This window comes from Emiliania huxleyi (assembly GCF_000372725.1).
Source record: "Emiliania huxleyi CCMP1516 chromosome Unknown EMIHUscaffold_132, whole genome shotgun sequence".
NCBI lineage: Eukaryota > Haptophyta > Isochrysidales > Noelaerhabdaceae > Emiliania > Emiliania huxleyi.
Window position 1 is genome coordinate 27,280 of NW_005201269.1, and position 21,039 is coordinate 48,318.

At 65.1% G+C, this 21,039-nt stretch overlaps 6 protein-coding genes across 6 annotated transcripts in view; 3 read left to right on the top strand and 3 right to left on the bottom strand.

The window, feature by feature from the left end:
* Window positions 1-780, top strand: part of EMIHUDRAFT_455074 (hypothetical protein) — a 1,590-nt gene extending 810 nt beyond the window's left edge. Inside the window, exon 4 of the mRNA XM_005788730.1 lies at window positions 485-780. Coding sequence (XP_005788787.1) covers window positions 485-613 — 129 coding nt within the window. The 3' untranslated portion in view covers window positions 614-780. The remainder of the gene's footprint in view (window positions 1-484) is intronic.
* Window positions 781-4,588: 3,808 nt separating this feature from the next.
* On the bottom strand, window positions 4,589-5,010 carry EMIHUDRAFT_440597 (hypothetical protein; the record flags this gene model as incomplete). The annotated part of the gene is made up of 1 exon (XM_005788731.1): window positions 4,589-5,010. A coding segment is annotated over one exon (403 nt), but the record flags the coding sequence as incomplete, so codon positions are not given.
* Window positions 5,011-5,762: 752 nt separating this feature from the next.
* EMIHUDRAFT_455075 (hypothetical protein) lies at window positions 5,763-7,968 on the bottom strand (the record flags this gene model as incomplete). Its single annotated transcript, XM_005788732.1, has 7 exons — window positions 7,397-7,968; window positions 7,215-7,313; window positions 6,805-6,929; window positions 6,671-6,726; window positions 6,345-6,424; window positions 6,127-6,198; window positions 5,763-5,999 (listed from the first exon to the last, which is right to left on the bottom strand). The coding sequence occupies exons 1-7, from the start codon at window positions 7,919-7,921 to the stop codon at window positions 5,763-5,765; spliced, it is 1,194 nt and encodes a 397-aa protein (XP_005788789.1). The 5' UTR covers window positions 7,922-7,968.
* A 452-nt stretch (window positions 7,969-8,420) lies between these two features.
* EMIHUDRAFT_226365 (hypothetical protein) lies at window positions 8,421-9,847 on the bottom strand (the record flags this gene model as incomplete). Its single annotated transcript, XM_005788733.1, has 3 exons — window positions 8,421-9,371; window positions 9,506-9,715; window positions 9,809-9,847. 3 exons carry the CDS (start codon window positions 9,845-9,847, stop codon window positions 8,421-8,423), a joined length of 1,200 nt encoding a protein of 399 aa, XP_005788790.1.
* Window positions 9,848-16,222: 6,375 nt separating this feature from the next.
* Window positions 16,223-17,104, top strand: EMIHUDRAFT_70787 (hypothetical protein; the record flags this gene model as incomplete). The annotated part of the gene is made up of 1 exon (XM_005788734.1): window positions 16,223-17,104. A coding segment is annotated over one exon (882 nt), but the record flags the coding sequence as incomplete, so codon positions are not given.
* A 511-nt stretch (window positions 17,105-17,615) lies between these two features.
* On the top strand, window positions 17,616-19,603 carry EMIHUDRAFT_110223 (hypothetical protein; the record flags this gene model as incomplete). Its single annotated transcript, XM_005788735.1, has 2 exons — window positions 17,616-17,909; window positions 19,202-19,603. 2 exons carry the CDS (start codon window positions 17,616-17,618, stop codon window positions 19,601-19,603), a joined length of 696 nt encoding a protein of 231 aa, XP_005788792.1.
* Between the last annotated feature and the right edge of the window lie 1,436 nt (window positions 19,604-21,039).

The following is a 21,039-nucleotide window of genomic DNA, read 5'->3' on the forward strand; positions in this document are numbered from 1 at the left end:
TGGGGGGTTTTGGAAAAACTTTTTTCCCCCCCCCCCCCCCTGGGCAGGGGGGGGGATTTTTTTGAGAAATTTAAGGGGGGGCCCCTTCCCCCTGGGGGGGGACCGGGGGCGGGAATTTCGGGGGAAAAAAAAAAATTTAGGGCAGAGGGGGCTCCCTGGTCTCCAAAGGGAAGTGGGGGGCCCAAGGGGCTCAAGGGGGGGTCACCCAAAAGGGAGTCGTCCTCAAAAAAAAACCAGGGGGACCCCTTTTCCCCCCGGGGGGAAATAAAAAGCGACCCCAAGGGGGGAAAGCGGCCCCCCCCCCCCCCCTTTAAAGCTCCCCCCCTTTTTCCAAAAGCCCCTTTCCCCCAGGCCTCCAAAGGCCCCCCCCCCCCCCCCTTGACCCGGGTCCTTGCCCCCCCCCCCCCCCCTCCTTGACCCGGCTCCTCTCACCCCGCCTCCCCACCCGCAGATCGACACGCTCACGATCGCCTCGATCCTCGAGAAGAACCCGGAGTGGAAGGCTGCCATCGAGGAGGACATCTCAAACAACATCTGGGACCCGAGCCACATCCCAGACAAGATCAAGGACTCGATCGGCCCGCCCGCGGACAAGGAGACCATCGCCGCATGAGCCGCCGACGCGAGAGCTGTGGCGATGAGAGCGCAGAGTTCAGAGAGGGAGCGGCATGCATGTACACACACCGCCTCGCGCGCCGCGCGGAGCTCGTTCTTCCCTGGGCCGAGCGTTTTTGATCTCTGGGTGACGGTGAGTGGGCGCCCGCCCGCCGCCTCTGAGTCGGGGTCGATGGAAAACAAAAACAAAATCGAGGCAATATCAAAAACAGTCTGTGAGAGACAGAGAGATGAGAGTGCCTCGTAGCACGTAGGGTGTCCCAGTCGTTGGTCGGACTGTGTATGGTTCGCCTTCCAAACTTACTCCCCCCTTTATATATTTATTATTTTCCGCGAAACAGTGTGTCTAATAGTAGTCTAAGAACAGAGGGTCATCTAACAACTACGCTCTACGGGAGAGAAAAACAGTCTAACAGAGCCGTCTAAAGAAAGACAGCGAGGACCCGCGCCGCCGCCATCGGCGCCACCGCCTCCCACGCACCCAACGCCGGGTCGTACCGCTCCACCGAGCTGAGGCGGTTATAGCCGGCACCCAATCCGCCTGCGACATACAACTTGCCGTCGAGCGCCGCCACGGCGTGATTATACCGTGCCGTCGCCATCGGCGCCACCGCCTCCCACGCGTCCGTCGCGGGATCGTACCGTTCCACCGAGGTGAGGTAGCCACCATTGTAGCCTCCCACAGCGTACAGCTTGCCGTCGAGCACCGCCACGGCGTGGTTCTCGCGTGGTGTCACCATCGACGCCACCGCCTCCCACGCGTTCGTCGCGGGATCGTACTGCTCGACCGAGCTGAGGCCGCCGTCGTCGCCAAAGCCGCCCACGGCGTACAGCTTGCCGTCGAGCACCGCCACGCCATGTTCGCTCCGCTCCGCCGCCATCGGCGCCACCGCCTGCCACGCATCCAACGCCGGGTCGTACCGCTCGACCGAGCTGAGGAGGCCGTCGTCGTCGCCGTTGCTGAAGCCTCCCACAGCGTATAGCTTGCTGTCTAGCACCGCGACGGCAGGAGCATGCCGAGCCTCCGCCATCGGAATCTGCTGATTTTCTCCTTCGTTCCCTTCTCGCTTCTGGCCCGCCGCGCTCGCTGTACCTAGCGGCCGTGACTCACCTGCTTCGGGCGCGCTGCTCCTCGGGGATGGCGAGAAGCGGCAGAGGTGATGCTCATAGCTGAGCTAGCCCCAGATGCCCCGTTTGCCCCACTGCGGCGTCGCGCTCGTGCCGGCGTGCAAGTGGGTACAATGCACCCCGTTGTAGGGATGTGGCGCGAGAGTGAACATCTCGCGCCTGGTCGCCTCGCTATAAAGAGCTAGCACTGTCTGTGCAGCCTGTAGGGCAGCGTCGGCGTTCTTTTTGATCCGATGGTGCTTCCACTGATTGCACCGCGCCTCGCTGTGCCTTCTCGCACCGGCCAAGCCGACCGCCTTGTGCTGCGTGCACGTGCTGCAGCCTCGCGAAGCACCGCCTGTTTCTGAAGCCAGGCAGATTCCATCACCGTGGTGTTCTGGTAATCCACCCACGAAGCCGCAGCAATGCTGGCATTCGCGGCAGCCGGCCTGGGGTCAAAGCGTTGCTGTCGCAGCTCCTTGATCATGGCCGACGTCAAAGCTGGCGAAACGGCTCCTACCCAAACCAACATGGGTTATGCCGGCAGCTATGAGGGCGAAGCCATCCGTGCGTGCACGCATCCCTGCAGCAGGACAGATCCGCCCGCCCACAAGCCGGCAAGCTTTGTTTGGTGGCGCGCGAAACTCCGGGCGCAGCGAAGATTTCGGGCCGGCCTTCCATCTGCATGTTCGTGCGCACGGCGACACGGACTATCATGTTTGCATGGGGAGACCGTACTCTCGCCAGCTTTGATGCCGGCCAAAATGAAGGAGCGACAGCAACGCTTTGATGCCAAGCCAGCTGCGGCGAATGCCAGCATGACCGCGATGTGCGAGGTCGTCTGGGTGAGATGTCGGGAGCCGCCGCCCGCGTGGCTACCATGGGATGCAACCATAGTCGAACAATGCGGCCTGCTGTCGAATCGCTCGATCTTGTCCGTAGACAACAAGGGCGACGAGGGATACGGATACCTGGAGTGGATAATGTGGCGGTGGTCAACGCTTCCTCCCTGTGTCTACCTTCTGCACGGGAGCAACAGCCACCTACGACTTGGACTGGACCTGCTTCTCCGCTCGCAGCGCTCGGTCTCCAGCCTGTCGCGTGAGTCACTTGCGGTGCCGCTCGGAGACACATTCGTCGACGGACGGGTCCTTGGCAGTTGGAACGGGCAGGACGACGTCCGGCGGGGTTTGGACCTTTTTTATCGCCACCTAAACCAGACCCTCGGCCCGCTACACGGCCTACCCGACATTCGCGGACAATCGCTACATCTACACTGCTGCAATACGTGGCTACTGACGCGCCGCGCTATCCGGAGCCGCTCGCTTGAGTGGTGGTCAGCGCTGCGATCTGCAGCCCTGCTGCCCGTTAGTGGATACACGCCCTCTGGCAAGACCTTTGCTGGCTTCGAGCGCACTGCGAGGAATCCCGTCGGCCATTCGGAGATTGGCATCATCTACGAGCACATCTTCCATCTTGCACTCGGTCTGGCGCTCAACACGACGCGAGTGAACGACGAGCGCGTCTTCCGCAGCGTGTTCAACGCGTCTGCTTCGGCGGCAGACCAAGGCCGGGCACCTCCAGCGCCGCCGGCTTTGCCCATGCGAGGCTACCAGGGCTGTGATTGCCCATGCAACAAGAACGGGTGCAACTATCTTCTGTTTCCAGCATCGGGCGACCAGCCAAGTGGGTATAGATTGGGCGATGTCTTCAGGTTTGATTCGTTCAGACGCATGCTCGAGAGCTTTCACCTTGCACACTTCCCGAATAGCATCGCCAGCAGATACCTAAGAGCGACCACTCGCTCAGGGGACTATGTCATCCTAGCGCGGGTTGTGCGAGAGTATAGGGCCAGCCACCCATCGATGGTCCCGCCGTCCGATGCAGCCATCCTGCACCTCCGGTGCGGAGACGTCCTCGATGGAAAGAAATTGCATGACGGCGTTCCAAGGGATATAATCTCGCACGGCGGCGTCCCCGGCGTGCTGCGCGATGGCCTGCGGCCCTATGTGAAATCGCTAAGTCATTTCGACCAGTACGTGCAGCAGCTCTCGACGCGGCACCTTATCCTCGTCGCTGGCACGCATTACCAGCTCGCGGAGAACATCTGGCCGGCGAGCACTGAGTACATCAATGGTGTGCGGGACCATTTTCGAGCGAAAGGCTTTTTCGTGGAGCTCAGGATTGGGCAGCGGGCGGATGACGACGTCGTGTACATGGCGCACGCTCGCGTCTTTGTGAGCAGTGGCGGCGGCTTTAGCGGCGTCATCAGTGGGCTCGTCAAGCGGCTTGGTGGGCAGGCAATCGATGGCCACCCCCATAATACAAGCAGACGATGAGCAATCGTTCGTCTGGCTTGTGTCTCCTGTCACCTCTTCTTCGTTCGTCTGGGTGAAATATTTATTTTTCTTTGGCGTAGGGTAGTTTAGAGGCCGCCGCCAAGGACCATGCTCTCCGCCTCCGTCCCGCAGCCTCCTCCCCCCTCCCCGGACCCACCGGCCGCCAGCCCCGTTCCCGCTCGAGCTCCGTCGCCCGGACTGCGAGTGTCCTTGCTCGCGCCCTCTGCAGAAGGCCGGTCGGCCTCGCCGCCGCCGCCGCGCCGCCCGCTCCGCCCGCCTCAGCGCCCGGGTCCCTGGACGCCGTGCTCGCCCGCCGCCGCTCGATCGCCGATGCGCCCGTGGAGCCGCCGCGCTGCTCCAAGCGCAGCTCCGCCGACCCCAGCTCCTCCGCCGAACCCAAAAAGGAACCTTTTTTAGGACCCTGCCAGCGCAAACACCGTCTCCCATCGTGCTCCACAGCGTGCCGACCGTGCGGTGCGCAGCGGACCTGCAAGTCCAAGTGCCTCCATCGTCCATCTCCATGCTCCAAGCGGCTAACAACGTGTTTCAACAAGCGATAAAGATCACTCTCTCACGAGCACTCACTTCTTCACGAGGCTGTGCCGTTCGCTTCCCGCCGCCCTCGCCGGCGGGTTGGACTCGCAAAGCAGCGCAGCGAAGCACAGCCACTGCACGACGCAACGCTCGCCCTCTGGCTGCGCCGGCAGCTCGAAGCCGCGCTCTTGCGCCCACAAGCGGATGCCCTCCTCCGCAAGCGAGGCGTGGAAGAGCAGCGAGACGGCCGCGACGCGAGCGATGTCGAGGGGGCTGTCGCAGCGAGAGAGGACGCGCTCGAGGAGCTCCCTGGGGAGGTCGAGGAGCCGGGCGGGCGGCGGCGTGTCTGGCGAGGGGGCGGCGGCGGCGGCGGAGGCGAGGCGGCGCGAGCGGCGGCGCGGCGGGGTGGACATCGCCACAAAAAGAATTTCTAGGCTCCAACCTCCGTCGGTGCGAGGAGAGGCAGACGCCCAAGGGTGGGCGACGGCTAGAGCAACACACCTTCCTTCCAGTGAAATCCCTGTGTGGTGGCGGCGTGCCGTCCTCCCATCCCTCCCTTGGCTTGAGCGTTCTTTCTTTTTCTTTCTTCGTCGGTGCGAAGGCGCCCGGCGGCCGCGCTTGGTGCCCACGCCGACCGGCTGCTCTCGCGGCGCCGAGGCGTACCGCTCCGGTCACGTATCGCGCGCTGCGAGGTGTCTTTCCGAGTGGTCTTTCCGGCATGTGATTACTGGGGGAAATGGCTCAGAGAGTGCGCGAATAAAATTCTTCTGGGCAGGTGTGCACCAAAAGTGAGCGCTGGCTGCAGGCTGTGGAGACGCCAGGAAGCTCGTCTTCCATGCCTCTGCGGCCGTGGGCGTGCGGGCGTAGTGTTGGGGGATGGGTGGTTTTCATCGCCGCGAGGTTTTCGATGGACACCGTGGCAACCGATTTGGCGTCCCCAAATTTGGGATATCCAGAGCACATGCGGCACCCGCAACGTATCCCACAGCCCTGCTCCATCGTGCGCATGCTCACCCGCCCGCACGAGCCAGCAGCACTGCGAGGCGACCCGTCTCGAGCTCAGCCCGCTGGCGCTGCCCCCCCCCCCCCCCCTTGCGCCTTGCGCCTTGGGGCCGCCGCCGCCGGCTACCGCTCTCGCGCTCTCGTACCTACGTAGACTCGTGTACTCTACGACTCTGCAGACGCCCCCACCAGCGGCCGCGGCGTCATGAAGGTTTTGACCACGTCGTCCGTGACCAGCGCCCGCGCCTGCTGGTGCTGCGCCACGAGCGGCACGAGGCATTTGACGAGCTCGGCCTTGATCTCGCCAGAGAGCATGCGGCCGGAGGAGTACTCGTCTCCTATGCGCGCCAGCTCCGCGTCGTCGTGCAGGAAGAAGCGCAGCCACTGGTACGAGATGTCCGTCTGAGAGCGGCCAGCGCGCGCGGGCGGGTGAGAGCGGCCGCCGCGCGTGCTTCTCGCGATCTCGCGGCCAGCTATGGGGCCCCGGCGGTCTCGGCACCCTCTCGGCTCCCTCTCGGCTACGTCTCGCCGCGAGGTCTCCTCCCTTCTCGCGGTGCTCCTCTACCGTCTCGCGGCCGCCCGAGTAGGCGTACCGGTTCACCTTGTCGGTAAGGTAAGGTTAGGTAAGCTTCTCCACACACACGAGGTGGTGGGGCAAGGGGGGGCGACCCTCGCGTCTCCACGTCTAACGACAGGCGCCCCACGGCATTCAAAGTGCAAGGCCCAGTGCGCGTGGGTGAGCGGCACCTTGTCGCGGATCTGCTTTTGGCTGTCGGTGCAGAAGATGGCAGAGCTCTCGTCCGAAGCAGACATCTTCGAGGTGGCGCCTAAGGGTACTCATTGATCGCCACTCACCCCTCCAGAGGCCTACACCTCCTCGAGGCGGCGCCTGGGGACGTGTCGTGGACGCGTCTCGTGCCGTGGACGCGTCGAGTGGACGCGTCCAGGCACAGCTGCGGCCTTGGCTTCGGTTCGGGCGGCGCGGCCGGTGCGGGCGGCGTGTGTGCGCGTGGGTGGGTGGGTGGGTGGGTGGGGGGGCGGGAGCGTGGGGGGCGACTGCGAGACGTGCACACCCTGCAGCGCGGGGAAGAACTTTGAGTGGAGCAGTGCCGGCTTGAGAAAGCCGAGCCTGCGGGGCGACGAGGTCGGAGGCGTGGCGCGAGGTTTCCGCCCGCCCGCATGCGCGCGGCTCTCGGGCAGCCCGCGCCTCGGCGCGACGTCCCTCGTCATGCGGAAGTACGGGTCTTGGTCAATGGCGCACGGGATGAGGCAGGGGATGTCGACGCGCGTGCCAAAGATGTGAGGAAAGGAGCTGGGGAAGGAGGGCGCCGCCTGCGGCGGGCGAGGCGGGCGAGGCGGGCGAGGCGGGCGGCGTGGCGGCGGGGAGCGGCGGGGAGCGGCGGGAGGTGGCGGGGAGTGATGCCGGGGTGGTGGGGTGGTGGGCGGCGGCGGGCGCGCGGCTCTGGGCGGGCCCCGGCAGAGGAGAGCCCAGCCTCTTGCCCACTCTCGTGCCTCCGCCCACTCCCGTCGCATGCACCGCCGCGACGGGGTGGGGGCAAAAGCCCCCCCCCCCCCCCCCCTCCTCCTCCCCGCACCCAGACCGACCCGAGTCCGCGCCTGCACCGCCGGGAAGGCGTGCTTGCCGATGTTGCACGAGTCGTCAAAGCCAAAGATGCCGCGGACCTGGTTGTACGTCACCGCCTTTTGGATGCGCACCTGCCCGCACCCGGGAGATGCGCGCCGTGAGGGCCGACGCGCGCGCGCGCGCGGCTCGGCGGGGCCAGGGTGCGGGTCCGCACGATGTTTGGGTACATCGAGCCGATGTAGTCGAGGTCCGAGAAGATGAAGGTGCGAGTGATGTCAAAGCCGCAGGCGATGATGTCCTTGGCATTCTCGGCGGCGAGTCGGTGGCACTCGTCGAGCTGCAGGTCCTTCCACAGGAACTTCTCGTCGTCCGTCATCTGGATGACCAGCGGGCACCGGAACACGTCCTGCAGGTACTTTGTGAAGTGGAACGGGATGAGGTGGCCGAGGTGCAGCGACTCGGAGGACGGCCCTCGCCCCGTGTACAGGTACATGGGCTTGCCGGCGGCGTGGTTGTCCAGGATCGCGTCGAGGTCGCGGTGCGAGAAGAAGATGCCACGCCGGATCCACGTGTGCGCCGTGCGGCCCGTCACACGCTCGAACTTTTCAATCAGCGCGGGCGTGAGCGGCTGCGAGCCAAACTGCTCAATCAGCTTGTCGTAGTTGATGTTGCCAGAGACGGTCCACGGGTCGACGATGACGTCCTCCTCGGCCGGCTCGGCAGCCGGCGCGTCCGCCATCGGCCTCCGGCGGCGACGACAGCGCAGGTGCGCCGGGTGGGCAGCAGTGCGAAGGAAGAATTCTAGCCCACGCACTGGCACTAACACCATCCCTCCCTTGGGTTGTCCGTTTTCTTTCTTTCTTTACTAACACAGGTACACCACGGGAGCCGCCTAAGCGACTCCCGCGAGGGCGGCGAGGCACTTAGCTCCGTGCACTCGACCGCCCTCGCCGCAGGCAAGCTCATTCACAATCTGCTCTGCGATGGCCGCGTGAACCGTGAAGAACGACTGAGATACGCTGCTTCTGCAGCCCTAGCCAATTCCCGCGCCAGCTTGTGCTGCAGCACGTCCGCCGCCTTCCAGAGGATCTCGGTTCTCGCCGACCCCCCCTTCCCGAACCCACCGGGGGAGGAGATGCGAGGTTAGTCTCAGAACTTGGTACTAAAACAGAGCTACTTAACACGTCAATGTACACGCCGGCGGGACTGAAGAAGGCGGGCAGCAGCTGGGGGGTCGGCTAGGCGACGTCGGCGACGACGAGCACCCCCTCGCGGAGCACCCGCTCGGCCAGCGCCGAGTCGGTCGCGCACCGCTGAAGCACCTCAGCAGCCTTCTTGATCCTGGTTTCGCACAGCCACTTGGAGATGGTCACGCCCATCTGTCCGGGGAGGAACCCGGGCAGCACCAGCGCAATAAACGCGGTGCGCATCAGCATACCGGCCTCCATGTCGATCACCACCTCGTCCACCGTGGTTCGGGTGCAGCCGGCGAGCACGTCGGCCGGGGTGTTCTCGATGTAAGCCGTGGCAGCGGCCCGTCGGATCTCGAGCATCGGCCACTTTTTCTTGTACCTGCCATCGCGGTTCCCCATGTACCCGCCGAGGTCGGCGGCAGCCTGCATCACGGCAACGCGGTCAAAGTCGCACACGACCAGATCAGTTTTACTGCCGCCGGCCTCGCGGCGCATCAGGTTGCCGTCGTGCAAGTCGCCGTGTCCGACGACGGAGCGGCCGAGCAGCGAGCCAGGCGGCAGCAGCGCCGCAATCGTGGCCAGCTGCTTTACGATCCACGGCCGGTTGAGCATCGTCGAGGCCCGGAACAGCGACACGAGGTCGTCCGATCGCGCCACGCGGAGCGCCATCACCAGTGCTCGCGGCATCTTGCCGGCCACTGTGTCGAGCGGGTTGACGCCACCGGTCAGCTTCGCGTGCCAGTCGCCGCGGCCGGCCGAGTGGAACTCAGCGATGGCCGCACCGAGCTCGGCAGCCGTCTCGGCGTGCTCAAAGGCCATGGTCCCGCCGACCCCGTCCCTGAGGTCGCCGCCCTTGAGGTACTCAAGCGCGGTGAACGACTCGAAGAGCGGATCGTGCCACATCTGAGGGAACCGGCTCGAGCCTTGCACCGCGTCCAGCGCGGCGCAGTCGACGCCACCGATCTTGCCGGGCGCCAGGCACTTGGCGATCTCGTCCTGAGCGCGCCGCCGGCCTTGGCCGCGGCGACGGCCCGCGATCGGCATGTTCAGCCGGAGGTCATCGTGTCCCCCACGCCGCTACCACCGCCGCCGCTGCCGCTGGCGTCGTTGTCGCCGGCAGCCCGCGACACCTTCCACAGCTTGGCTCCCGAGAAACCGCCGCCGACCGGCTCGCAGCTCAGCAGCGTGTCTGTGGCCACGCTCCAGCCGGGGACGAGCCGGCAGCATAGCGCGAAGATCGAAGGCGCGTGCGACGCTTCGCACTGCTCGGTGATCCGCGCCACCGCCACCGCCCGCGCCGCCTCGTTCTCGCTCTCGAGATCGGCCTCCACGAGTTCAACCTATTGCGAGCCTTGCGCTCTTTAACCTATTGCGAGCCCGGGCCATGACGCGTCACGCGCCTTCCGCTTGCTCCTCAGGCACATGTTGTACACGAAGGTGATAATTGATCCCGCACCACCGGGCCAGGCCATTCGCCCTGTCCTTGCACGCGGTTTCGCTGGCTCCGGCGTTATTGTTCTTCTCACCATCGGTGTCGCGATTTCACTGGCCGGCGCCTACGAGAAGTCGTCGCAGATGATGTCAACGCCAATAACGACCATCAGCCCGGAACTGAAGGTGCTGGCGCGAAGGGCGATGAGAGTGGAGGCGACGGGGGTTATAGTTCCGGTGGTGGGAACATGGGCGGCAGCATGGCGTATCATGATTTTGACCTTGTCCTTTCGCGATTGCGTTTTGCGTGTCACTTGGTGTTTGGTTTTCTCTTTTCTTGGACCCCTAGTGACAGCGGAGTTTGAGGCTACGGAGTGCATGCGCCCGTGTTGGGGACATGAATGGGGCACGGGAACTGCAGAAATAGCAAGACATTTTTTCTCGATTTTCGGACGACCACTCGCTGGCACACACTCTCTCTCGCACGTCCGATTTTGACTTCGCTCCGCTTGGCCAGGTTGGTGTACTCCGATCCGAAACTCTTCGCCGGCCCAATCAGCTCGACAGCTCGACCGCAAACCGGCTTGGTTTGGCCTGCGGCGCGGCGTCTGGTCTGTGCTGCGGCCATCTTGGACGTTCAAGCGGCGCCAGCCAGCGGCTCGGCCGCGCATCCTTCACACACGCCGCCATGGTCGGGATGAGAGGAAAAAAACAAACAACGAACGTGACTCGCCAATCAAGGCGTGTTAGCGTCTCTGCGCAGTCCTTGTTTCCGATGTCTTCCGACCAGCGTTGCGACGACGACGGCAGCGCCCACGCGCGCACCTTCTTCATGCTGGACGCTGTTTTTGTGCGCCAGTTCCCCGGCAAGAGCCTGCCCTTCTTCCAGGAGATCCGAGACAAGTACACCACCGAAGGGCCGCTCGTCGAAGTGTCGCTCGACTACGCCGATGTGGTGAAGGGCACCCACATTGAGACGACGCTGGCGGTCTCGCACCGCTGGATGCAGCCGGACGACCCGGACCCCGACGGCGAGCAGCTCAAGGCGCTCAAGGGCTTCCTCAACTCGCCCACCGGCAAGAAGATTGAGCGTGTTTGGATAGACTCGGCGTGCATGCCGCAGGACCAGCCCAAGGGCTCGCGCTGCGCGGAGGACGCGGCCGCCTTCAAGAGGATGCTGAAGGAGGTGAACCGGCTTTTCCTCGGCACCACCGTCCTGATCCTCCTCGATATGTCGTACGTGTCGCGCTTCTGGACCCAGTTTGAGTCGTGGATGTCCATGCAGTACGCCACCCCCTCCGGCCTGAAGTCGGCGGTGGGCACCGAGAACGAACGGCACCACATTGTTTGCATCCAGAACGCCGCTGCGCAGGCCGAGTCATTTACGAAGCTGCTCGTCCACCAGTGGGCGAAAAAGACGCCGGAGCAGGCGCACGCCTTCCTCTCCAAGCCCGACGTCACTGTCACCAACCAGAAGGACAAGGAGGGGCAGCTGCCGAAAATCAAGGCGCTCGACGCGTCGGTGCAGGGCGCGCTTAGCGAGGTCGCTCGGCAGATAGAGGACGAGCTGACGGCGAGCAAGGCGGCGGCTGCGCGCGCCGAGGCCGAGCTGGCCGCGTGGGAGACGGAGAATGACGCCAAGGCCGGTGAGAAGAACCGGTGGAAGGTGGCGGCGCGGCAGGCGGCGAGCGCGGTGGCGGCGGCGCGCGTGGCGAAGGAGGAGCACGCGCGGGCGATCTCGAGTAGTATTGTCCCGGCATTGATGAAGCGGGCAGCAAACAGACGGCAGAGGACCTGCCACAGTATGTCCGACGTGCCGGAGTTGGTGCTGCAGCTGAGCAGCGGAGGGGACAAGCTGAAGGAGCGGGCCGCGGCGGCGCTGGCGAACCTCGCGGGAGCCAACGATGACAACGTTGTGGACCTGCGCAAGCACAAGGCTGACGTCCAAGCGGCGATTGCGGCCGCAGGCGGGATCGCGCCTCTCGTGGCGCTGGTGCGCAGCGGCACGGACGGGCAGAAAGTGGAGGCCGCGGCGGCGCTGCGGAACCTCGCTGTGCCCAGTGTTGTGCGAGGGAGTTTTGTTGTAAGATTCTTTATTCCGTGGGCTGTAACGTTAAAACCCGCTGGGACCCGGACGCCAGCACACACGGCTATATTTAGTGCCAGTGTGCTGTGTGAGAGGCCTGCATTTTCGTACCCGGGTATATGGCTTATACGAACGACGGTTTGCTGGAGTCATGGTGCGAGCTGCATGTGCGGGGCGGCGGCTGTGGCCATATAGCAGGCCCACCAGACGGACCTCAGAGCTTGCCGTCGGCGTGCTGTCGTGGCGAAGCTCCAGAGAGCTGGGGTGGAGCCGAATGCAAAGGCGAGCCAGAGGCTACCGTGAGTGAGTGTGTGTATACTCACACTCACACAGAGGCTACCTGGGTCACCAAGTGGTGGTGAGCAGGGCTGTGCTTTGGAGAGATGCTGAGATCTTTCATATTTCTTCACCACCAGCAGTCCTTTGTGTGAGTGACACACACACACACACACACACACCCCGCAGTCCTTTTTATCCCACCACCTGTACCTGTTGACGTGGCAGCAATACCCTGCGCGCCTTCCGTCTGCCGCCCATGGCGCTGCTGTGGCTCTGCGTGCTGCTGCTGCTCGCCCCCTCGACGGCGCGCACGCAGGCCGAGAAGGAGGAGGAGCAGAAGGCCATCAAGATGAAGACGACTCGACGTGCGTGCTTCCAGCGCTCCTCTCGCAGCGCTGCGAGTGTCCTACTCGCAGCGTGAGAGCACAAACACCCACCCACTCCTCCGTCGCCGCCGCCGCAGAGCTCAAGGAGATCTTCGACGAAGTTGGCGTTAGCTACAAGGGCCTGTCAAAGGACGCGCTCAAGGCCAAGGCGTACAAGGAGGGCGTGATGCGCAAGTAGCCGCTGCCACCGCACGCTGCGGTCCGCGCGGCGCGCCCGCGAGGTTGCGTGACGCCATTAGGTACTGGGAAAAGTACCCGGATAAGAAGTACAAGAAGCCGAAGGGCTCTGGCATGCCTGGCTTGGAGGGCCTCGGCGGCGACTTCGGTCCCGGCGGCAAGTACGAGGACATGATGCGGCAGATGCGCGGCGACTTTAGCGCGGAGAAGGACCCCGAGAGGCGAAGGATCCTCGAGAAGCTCGCGGCCAAGGGGATGAGCTTCGCCGGCGGAGCGAGCCAGTCGACAGAGGAGCTCAAGAAGATGGAGAAGATGCTCGACGGCATCAACCTCGGCGGCTTCGGGAAGGGCGACGGCGGCGCGGGCGCGGCGCCGGCGGCGGAGGACCGCGGGGAGGAGCCACGCGAGACGAGTGAGATGGAGGAGGTGGAGGATGAGGACAAGGTGGAGCTTTAGAAGAACACACGAGTGCGGTTGCCTGTCCAAAGAAGAAAAGAAAGTGCGCTCACACAGCAGTTCCAGTACAGGCCAAAGGGGTGGCAGGGCCCGGCTGAAGGTTTTTGCAGAATTTCAGCATGAGTGGCCGGGAAAAACAGGTAATAAAAAAAGAAATAAGTCCAAGACGCCGTGTAATCATCATTCTCACGCTTCCACCTTGGCAGCGGCGCAGCGGGCGCGCTGGGCAATGTCAGCCTTCTCGCTCGTGGCAGCGCTGGCCGGCACAGCGCAGGCCAGCACGGAGCCTCCTCACTCGAGCAACTCCTCCTACTTCATCACTGTCACAGCTCAGTCGCACGCCGGCTGCGCCGCAGAGTGCGTGGCTGCCGGTGGCGCCCTTGCGTGCATAGACAGCGACAGCGACACCGCCGCCGCCGCCAGCCTCTTGCTTGAGACAGAGACCTACGTTGCCTGGTTCGGGCTGCACCAGTACCCGACCGACCAGGGCGCCGAGGCTGGGTGGAAGCCGTCTGCGCTGCGCTGCGACCCAGGCTACCGCAATTGGGCCTTCGGGCAGCCAAACAACAGGCGAGTGGACGAGGACTGCGCCACCGTGCAAGGACCGTCGGGTAAGCAGCGAGATCAGCCGTGCGAGTGGCGCTTCCACTGCCTCTGCGAGCGCTCTGCCGAGATGTCGCCCGACTACGCTTCTGACTACGCGCTTGCCGACGAGGCAGCCCGACGTCGGGCGACGCCACTGTTCGTCGCGTACCTGGCTGGCTGCGGCGGCTTCTCGTTGACGCTCCTCGTCCTCGTCCTCGTCCGCCGCTGCCACCGGCGCGTCGCGGAGGAGACGGCCACCTTTGACGACGCTCAGAGCCAGCGCGCCTCGCTGCGAGCGCCAGCAACCGGGCGGGCGGCGGCCTACAGCAAGCTGCGCCGGAGCGAGGCGGTGCGGAAGCGGCTGCGGGGTGCGACGAGGCAGAACCGGAGGCTCGCTGCCGATGCCAAGGAGGCGGTCCTCGCCCTGGCAGCGACGTGCATCGTCTGGGGCGTCACTCCGTGGCTGATGTACTCGGCGGACGGCGGCTACTGGCCCACTCGTCTCGCGCACGTAAACCCCATCTCCCTAGTTTGCATCGCGATCCCGGCGATCCCGCTCTTCTTCCTCTCGCTTCGCCCAACGGACGTGCAGGAGATTCGCGTTGGCTGCGCGCTCTTCCTGATCGGCTGCCTCGGCCTGGCGCTCTACGGCCCGTGGGTCGCCCGCTCGTTTTCGACGGTCGCGCTTTCAGACCCCGCTGGCCTGTGCTGGTACTACGCCGCGCAGTCCGTCATCGGCCTCTCCGGAGCGGCGCTCACCGCGTACGCGCTCACCGCTCGCACGCTGCCACCCCGACAGCAGCTCGCCGTTCTGCTCGCGAGCGCGCGGCTGGTGCTCGGCATCCTCGGCCTGCTCGTGCTGGGCTACTTTGGCCTGCGGGCGGCGCGGCTTGAGAAGCCGTACCGGCACCATCCATCCTTCCTGCCCATCATGGCGGCCGGCGCCTCCCTCGTCGGCTCCTCTCTCTTCTTGCTCAGCCCTTGGCTTCGCGGCCATGCGCTCGCGGCGCTCGGGCGGCTCGGGTCAACCAAGGAGGAGCGGGAGGCGGCGCTGCTCGCGTCGCTCTGCTCGTTTCGCCGCCGCATGACGCAGAAGGAGCTCCTCCATGTGGCGGAGGCCGAGTTCCGCTGCATCCGATTCGACCGCCTCTGCTTTGAGGATCTGGCGGAGTGCTCGCGCGGCGGCGCAAACTCCGCGCCGTCCAGCCGGCGCGAGGGCTCCGCAACATGCCCGTCACCGGTCGGGCCAAAGGCGGGCGCCGCGGACTTTGCCGAGCGCACGGAGCGGTGCGGGCTAGGCGAGGTGGACTGCTTCATCAGCCACAGCTGGCACGACCCGCCTGCCGCAAAGTGGGAGGCGTTGAAGGCGTGGGCCAGCACCTTCGAGGACCGGCACGGCCGGACGCCGAGGCTCTGGTTCGACAAGGCCTGCTTGGACCAGGACGACATCACTCGCGCCCTCCCCTGCCTTCCCATCTTTATTGCTGGCTGCAGATCACTCCTCATTCTCGCTGGGCCGACGTATGCCTCGCGCCTGTGGTGCGTCATGGAGCTATTTGCCTACCTCAAGATGGGAGGCAGGCGCGAGGCCATCACAGTGGTGCCCATCGCCGCCTGCGCCACCGAGGAGGGGCTGCAGACCGTCTCGGAGTCCCTCGCCGCCTTTGACGCGCAGCAGGCGCGCTGCGTGCTCCCGGCCGACCGCCACCACTTTCTCGCCGTCATCGAGTCGAGCTACGGCTCGCTGTCGCAATTCAACTTGTGGGCGAGGACCGTCCTGGAGGAGCGCTCGACGCGCCGCTCGCCCGCCCTCCAGCGCAGCGCCGCGCGGTCGTGCGGGACGGAGGCGTCCAGTGGTGGCACGCCGCGGCGATCAGTGGTCTCCACTGCCGCCACTGTCGTCAGCGTTGCAGAGCCCGCAGTGGCGACCGACGTGGGGGGCGAGGACGCGGACGCCGCCAGGGGCAGCTGCGGCAGGGGCAGCTGCGGCAGGGGCAGCTGCGGCAGGGTCTCGTCGGTTCGCTTCTGCGACCATGTTTAACGTTATTATTCAGCCTTGACGCCTGCTTCACAGTGAGTCGTGTGCTTTAAACATCAATTTGCCGCCATGCATTCGAGGTCTCACCTGTGTCGCGTGCCTGTCGGGTCGGCGAGATTTGAGCACCTTCGCTGTTAATTAATAATACAAACGGATGGTAGTCTCTTCACTCTTTGACTTTGTGACGCAGTCTCACACCCCCCACTTTTTTTTCAGAGCCCACTACCTCTCTCTCTCTTCCACCTGGCGGTGCGATGGGCTCCCGCCCGCGGGGAGAAGTCAGCGTCGGCCGCCCTCTTTTGCAAAAAAGAAATTTTGTTGGCCCCGGGCGGGCAGGCTTCACCGCCCGCGAAAAGCTCGGCCGGCCGCTACCGGGTAGGAATCCTATCTCTCTCGCCACCAATTCGAGGATATGGCGCCGTCGTCCAGCCATCAGAGCGCGCGGAACGAGCTTACGGCTGGCGCCTGTGCAGGCGCGGCCAGCACGTTCCTGACGCACCCGCTCGATACGCTGCGCGTGCGGATGCAGGTCGGCTCGTTCCCAGGCGCGGTAGCCGCCTTTCGCAGCATCCTCGCGGCTGAGGGACTGTCGGCATTCTGGCGAGGGCTGAGCGTGCCGCTCGCAGCCTCCACGGTCCGCTCGGCGCTGAGCTTTGGCTGTCTGAGCGCTGTCTTGCGGGCACTGTGCGACGAGCCAGCAACGCCGACGCTGGGAGAGTGTGCCGTCGCCGGCTCAGTCACGTGTGCGCTCGGCGCAGTTTATCTGCACCCCTGCGATCGCATCAAGATTCTGCTGCAGGTGCGGCATGAGGGCCGCGCCTTTTCGGGCCCGCTAGAGGTTGTGCAAACTGTCGTCTGCCGTTCCGGCTTTCGCGGCCTATACCGCGGCATCGGCGTGTGCGTGGTGATGGACCTGGTCTCGGGCGCAATCTACTTTGGCGGGAACCGCTGGCTCACCGTCAACTTTGCCGAGGGCGGCGGCGGCGACGGCGGCGACAGCGGCGACGGCGCGACACAGGCGCTCAAGCTTGTGGGAGCCGGGTCTCTCTCGGGTGTCTCCTCGTGGGCTGCCATCTACCCGCTCGATGTGGTGCGCACGCGCATGGCGGCGCAGCCCTTCGGCTGGGAAGGCGCCGCGGACATTGCGCGCCAACTCTTTCGAACGGGTGGGGAGCGCGCCTTTTTCCGCGGCCTTGTGCCCTGCCTGGCGAGAAGCTGCTTCTCGGACGGCATCTTCTTCCCCGTGTACTGGTCAGTGAGCTGGCAGCTGGGCACGCGCGGCCAGGATTGAGAATAGTAAGGGTGGATCCGGGGGCGGGAGCGCTCATAAGCTTGGCACTGCCTGCGCGAGGCCCGTGGATCAATGAAGACCACATATGCACAGCGGAAGGCGTGAGGATCGGGCTATAGTCTATAGAAGTCGTCTCGGTACACATCATACATGCGCGTGCTGGCCGCGCGGTGCCACGCTGCCAGATAAGAGATACCTCTCTCCGTCGCTCTCTCGACTCTCGCTCGCTCTTTTGTCTGTCTCCCGTATTGTGAAAAGCGGAAGGTGCGCCAGTGCTGGGAGAGGCGGTGGCGGAGGCTCTGAGAGGTTGCGTTGTCGAGGGCCTCGACCTCGCTGTCCGACGGGAGGCTGCGCGGGATGCTCATGAGGAGGCACGGCGTAGCCGCGGAATCCCAATCGAGTAACAAAGAAATCGTTTCCTAAGGTTGCACGCTCATTGAGTACGCACAGGCTCGCGCCGAACTAATCCCGCACACCTTGCGAGCGAATCCTCCCGCTACTCGTCCCGACGATGGCCTCCCACCGCATCGGCGCGCGCGTCGCGGGCCTGTCGCCAGCGCAGCTGTGCGCCATCATCGAGGCGCAGGCGGGCGCGAGCGACGCCGCGCTGCGCGTGGCAGAGGAGCACGCCGCGCGGCTCGTGGAGCAGCCCGAGTGGGTGCTCTCCGAGGTCCTCCTCTCGCCGGACCTCGCCCCGCACATCCTCGCCCAGCTGCCGACCAAGGAGCACGCCGCCAAGGGGACGTGCCGCGCGTGGCGCCGCGGCTGGAAGGAGACGCTGAAGAAGCGCGAGAGGCCGCGCCTGGTCGTGACCGCTGGACGCCTCATCAGCTCGAAGGAGCGGTACGACGCGTCAACGAATGAGTGGGAGGAGGAGGCTGTGGCGCCGATGCCAACGGCACGAAGGTATGCAGGCATGGCGGGGCTCGATGGCAAGCTCTACGTGGCGGGCGGCGTGAGTGAGGCTGACGGCGCAACGGCCAACCTGGTGGAGCGGTACGACCTGACTACGAAGTCGTGGGAGGCGGTGGCGCCGATGGCAACGGCGCGATATGCTCACGCCGTCGCGGTGCTCGACGGCACGCTGTACGCTGTGGGAGGCTTCATCGACCCTGATTTCACCCTCAGCTCGGTCGAGCGGTACGATCCCGCGACGAACGCGTGGGAGGAGGTGGCGCCTGTGGAGGCGGTGAGTCATAATCCCGGCGTGGCGGTGCTCGACGGCAAGCTGTACGCTGTTGGCGGGGAGAACGGCGACGGCTACCTCAGCTCGGTGGAGCGGTACGATCCGGCGCTGGATGCGTGGGAGGCGGTGGCGCCGATGGCAGAGGCGCGGAATAAGCTCGGCGTGGCGGTGCTCGACGGCAAGTTGTATGCTGTGGGCGGCGAATCCGATGACGGCCTCCTCAGCTCAGTCGAGCGGTACGATCCGGCGCAGAATGCGTGGGAGACGGTGGCGACAATGGGGACGGCACGGATAGGCAGCATTGCCCTGGTGTAAGTCGGTTCAGCACATAGGCGCGCGGGCGGGGGGATAGGCGCGCCGGCGGGGGGGCGCTGAGTGTAGGGCTGGGGCGTGGGGGTCGGGGGTGCGAGTGACTGCGAGGCGCAGCAAGCTTTCGCTGCGCTGCTGGAGGCATACGGTACTCTGTCAAGGGCTGAGGGCGGGCGCGGCGGATGCGCGCGCGTTGATGCGCGTTGGTGCCTGTTCTTCCTTTTTGGAAAATTGACTGGCCTTTTACGTACATGCCTGGAGCGCACAGCTCGACCGCGACACTGGACGGGTCGCCGCGAGGCGAGCGGCGCCGGACTTAAGGGAGGCCGTACTGTCTGAGGTATTCTGCGAGCGAATCACCACGCCGGCTGCCCATCGCCACGCTTGGGCCCCGTCCCCGGGATGTAGGGCCGCGCCGTCGTCGCGCCCGCCGCCCGCTCGTCGCCGAGTACGCCGAGCGTCAGAAACGCCACGCGGACGCAGTTTGCCAGCACGGCGGCCCTGAGCGGCGTGCGCTGCGGGTCGGCGCCGACGAGGTCGTCCACCGAGAGGTCGCCGAGCGCGGCGCCCCCGCCCACCTTTCTCCGCACCTCCTCCACCAGGGGAGAGTACTCGTCGCGCGCGCTCGCGTCGACGCTGGCGGCGGCAAGCGGCTCCTCCCCGCCGTCCCTGCCGTCCCCGCCGTCCCCGCCGTCCCCGCCGTCCCCGCCGTCCCCGCCGTCCCCGCCGGGCGGCGCGGCTTCCCCCTCCGCCTCGAGGGTAAGGTAGACGAGGGAGAGCCAAAGCGTCCGCAGCTCCGCCTCCTCCGGCAGCAGCGGCCGGCCCGCGGTCGAGTGCTCCGCTTCGCACGCCGCGACCGCGGAGCCCAGCGCAGGCAGCGGCACCCCGAGCCGGTAGCCGCCCACAGCAGACGCGATGAAGAGCTTAAGCGTGGTGACGTCGCCGCGCGCCGCGTCCATGCAGGCACGGACAAATGTGGCCTCGACGAGCTCGGCGACCTTTGACAGGGTGAGCGGAGCCGGAGGCGGAGTGCCCTCTGCTGCCACCGCCAACCGGACAGACGGGGTGCGGAATAGCGTGGGTGAGGCGAGGCGAGTGACCGCGTCGCAGCGAGACCAGCAGCCCGAGAGCGGGGAGGAGAGGGCCGCCGAGAGGGCCGCCTGCGCAAGCAGACCAGCGGCCATTTTCCACAAAATAAAAAATAAATATGCAGCGAGGGAGGCGTGGAGCGAGAAGGGCGCCGCAGGCGCGAACAGGAGGTGGGGGAGAGCGCGCTAGGGAGAGCGTCTGGAGAGCGAGAGAGAAAACACTGAGGCCCGCTTCAGCCTTCACTCGGGGGTTGGAGAGAGATTTTTAAAGACGCTAGAGGGGGTTTGATACGGTTTGTGCATCATCGATTCGAGGCGAAGGGTAAGATCGTAAGAAGTAGCGCTAGCGGCTATAGATGACGCCCGGACCAGAATTGGGTTTGCAAAAGCTTTACACGACTGTCACTCTCTGGGGGCACACTTAAACGCGCGCACACACATACGGCTTTACATGCCCTCACATGCCCTTAACGTTAAGAGAGTCGCCAAGACAGAGGGCCAATTGTCGCCAAGACCTGTCAGAGCTTGATCTCCAATCTCAGCGGCGTCGAGTCGTCTCCGGCGGCGACAATTTTGTCCCTCCCCAGGACGCACAGAGGGAGTTGGTTTGTAAAATTCTTTTCTGGCGATGTGTCCACCCCACAACGCCGACTGTGGAGGACCCGTCGCCAGACGACGCAGGGCAGACGATGTGGGGGCGGAGCAGACGCGCAGAGGGCGAGATGAGGGAGGGAGCAGGACTTTGCGGAGATCAGCAGGAGGATGTACGAAGAGATTAGGAGCAGCAGGGACCCGAGGGACCATGTGGAAGACGGCTAGTGCTAGTCCCCCGTCGGGAGGACGACCCCGGCTAGTCGCCGACCACACCCACAAAGAACCCTGCACAAAGATCGCACGGGCGGGGACCTGTGTTCCTTTTTACCCATCTCACAGTAGAGAGGTGTGGCTGGTTCCAATTCACTCTGACACGCTGATCTTGAAAACGCGTCCAACGGAGCTCCGTGTTGCTCCCAGCGGAGCCCCCCGCGCTTCCTGCGGCCATGGCCGATGATACTAGTATGAGAGGTCATCTGGCTACCGCGAGCGCGACTCAACTCGCCGACGTCGTCCGATGATTGTGCCTCAAAGTCAGCCTCCGGAGGCTATCGTGGGGTCGAGCCGGCGGTAGCCGTGACATGTGGTTCCACCACCCTCGCAGGCTTTGCCTCTGACCGCCACCGTTCCCAGGCCGCTGCCTAATGGGGTGGAAAGGAAGGCTGGGCGAGCGTATAGAAGCGTGCTCGACCTCGTCGTGGCAACCTGCACGGCAGCGCTGGTAGGCGCGATGAGCGTCGTGCCACCTGACCCAAGAC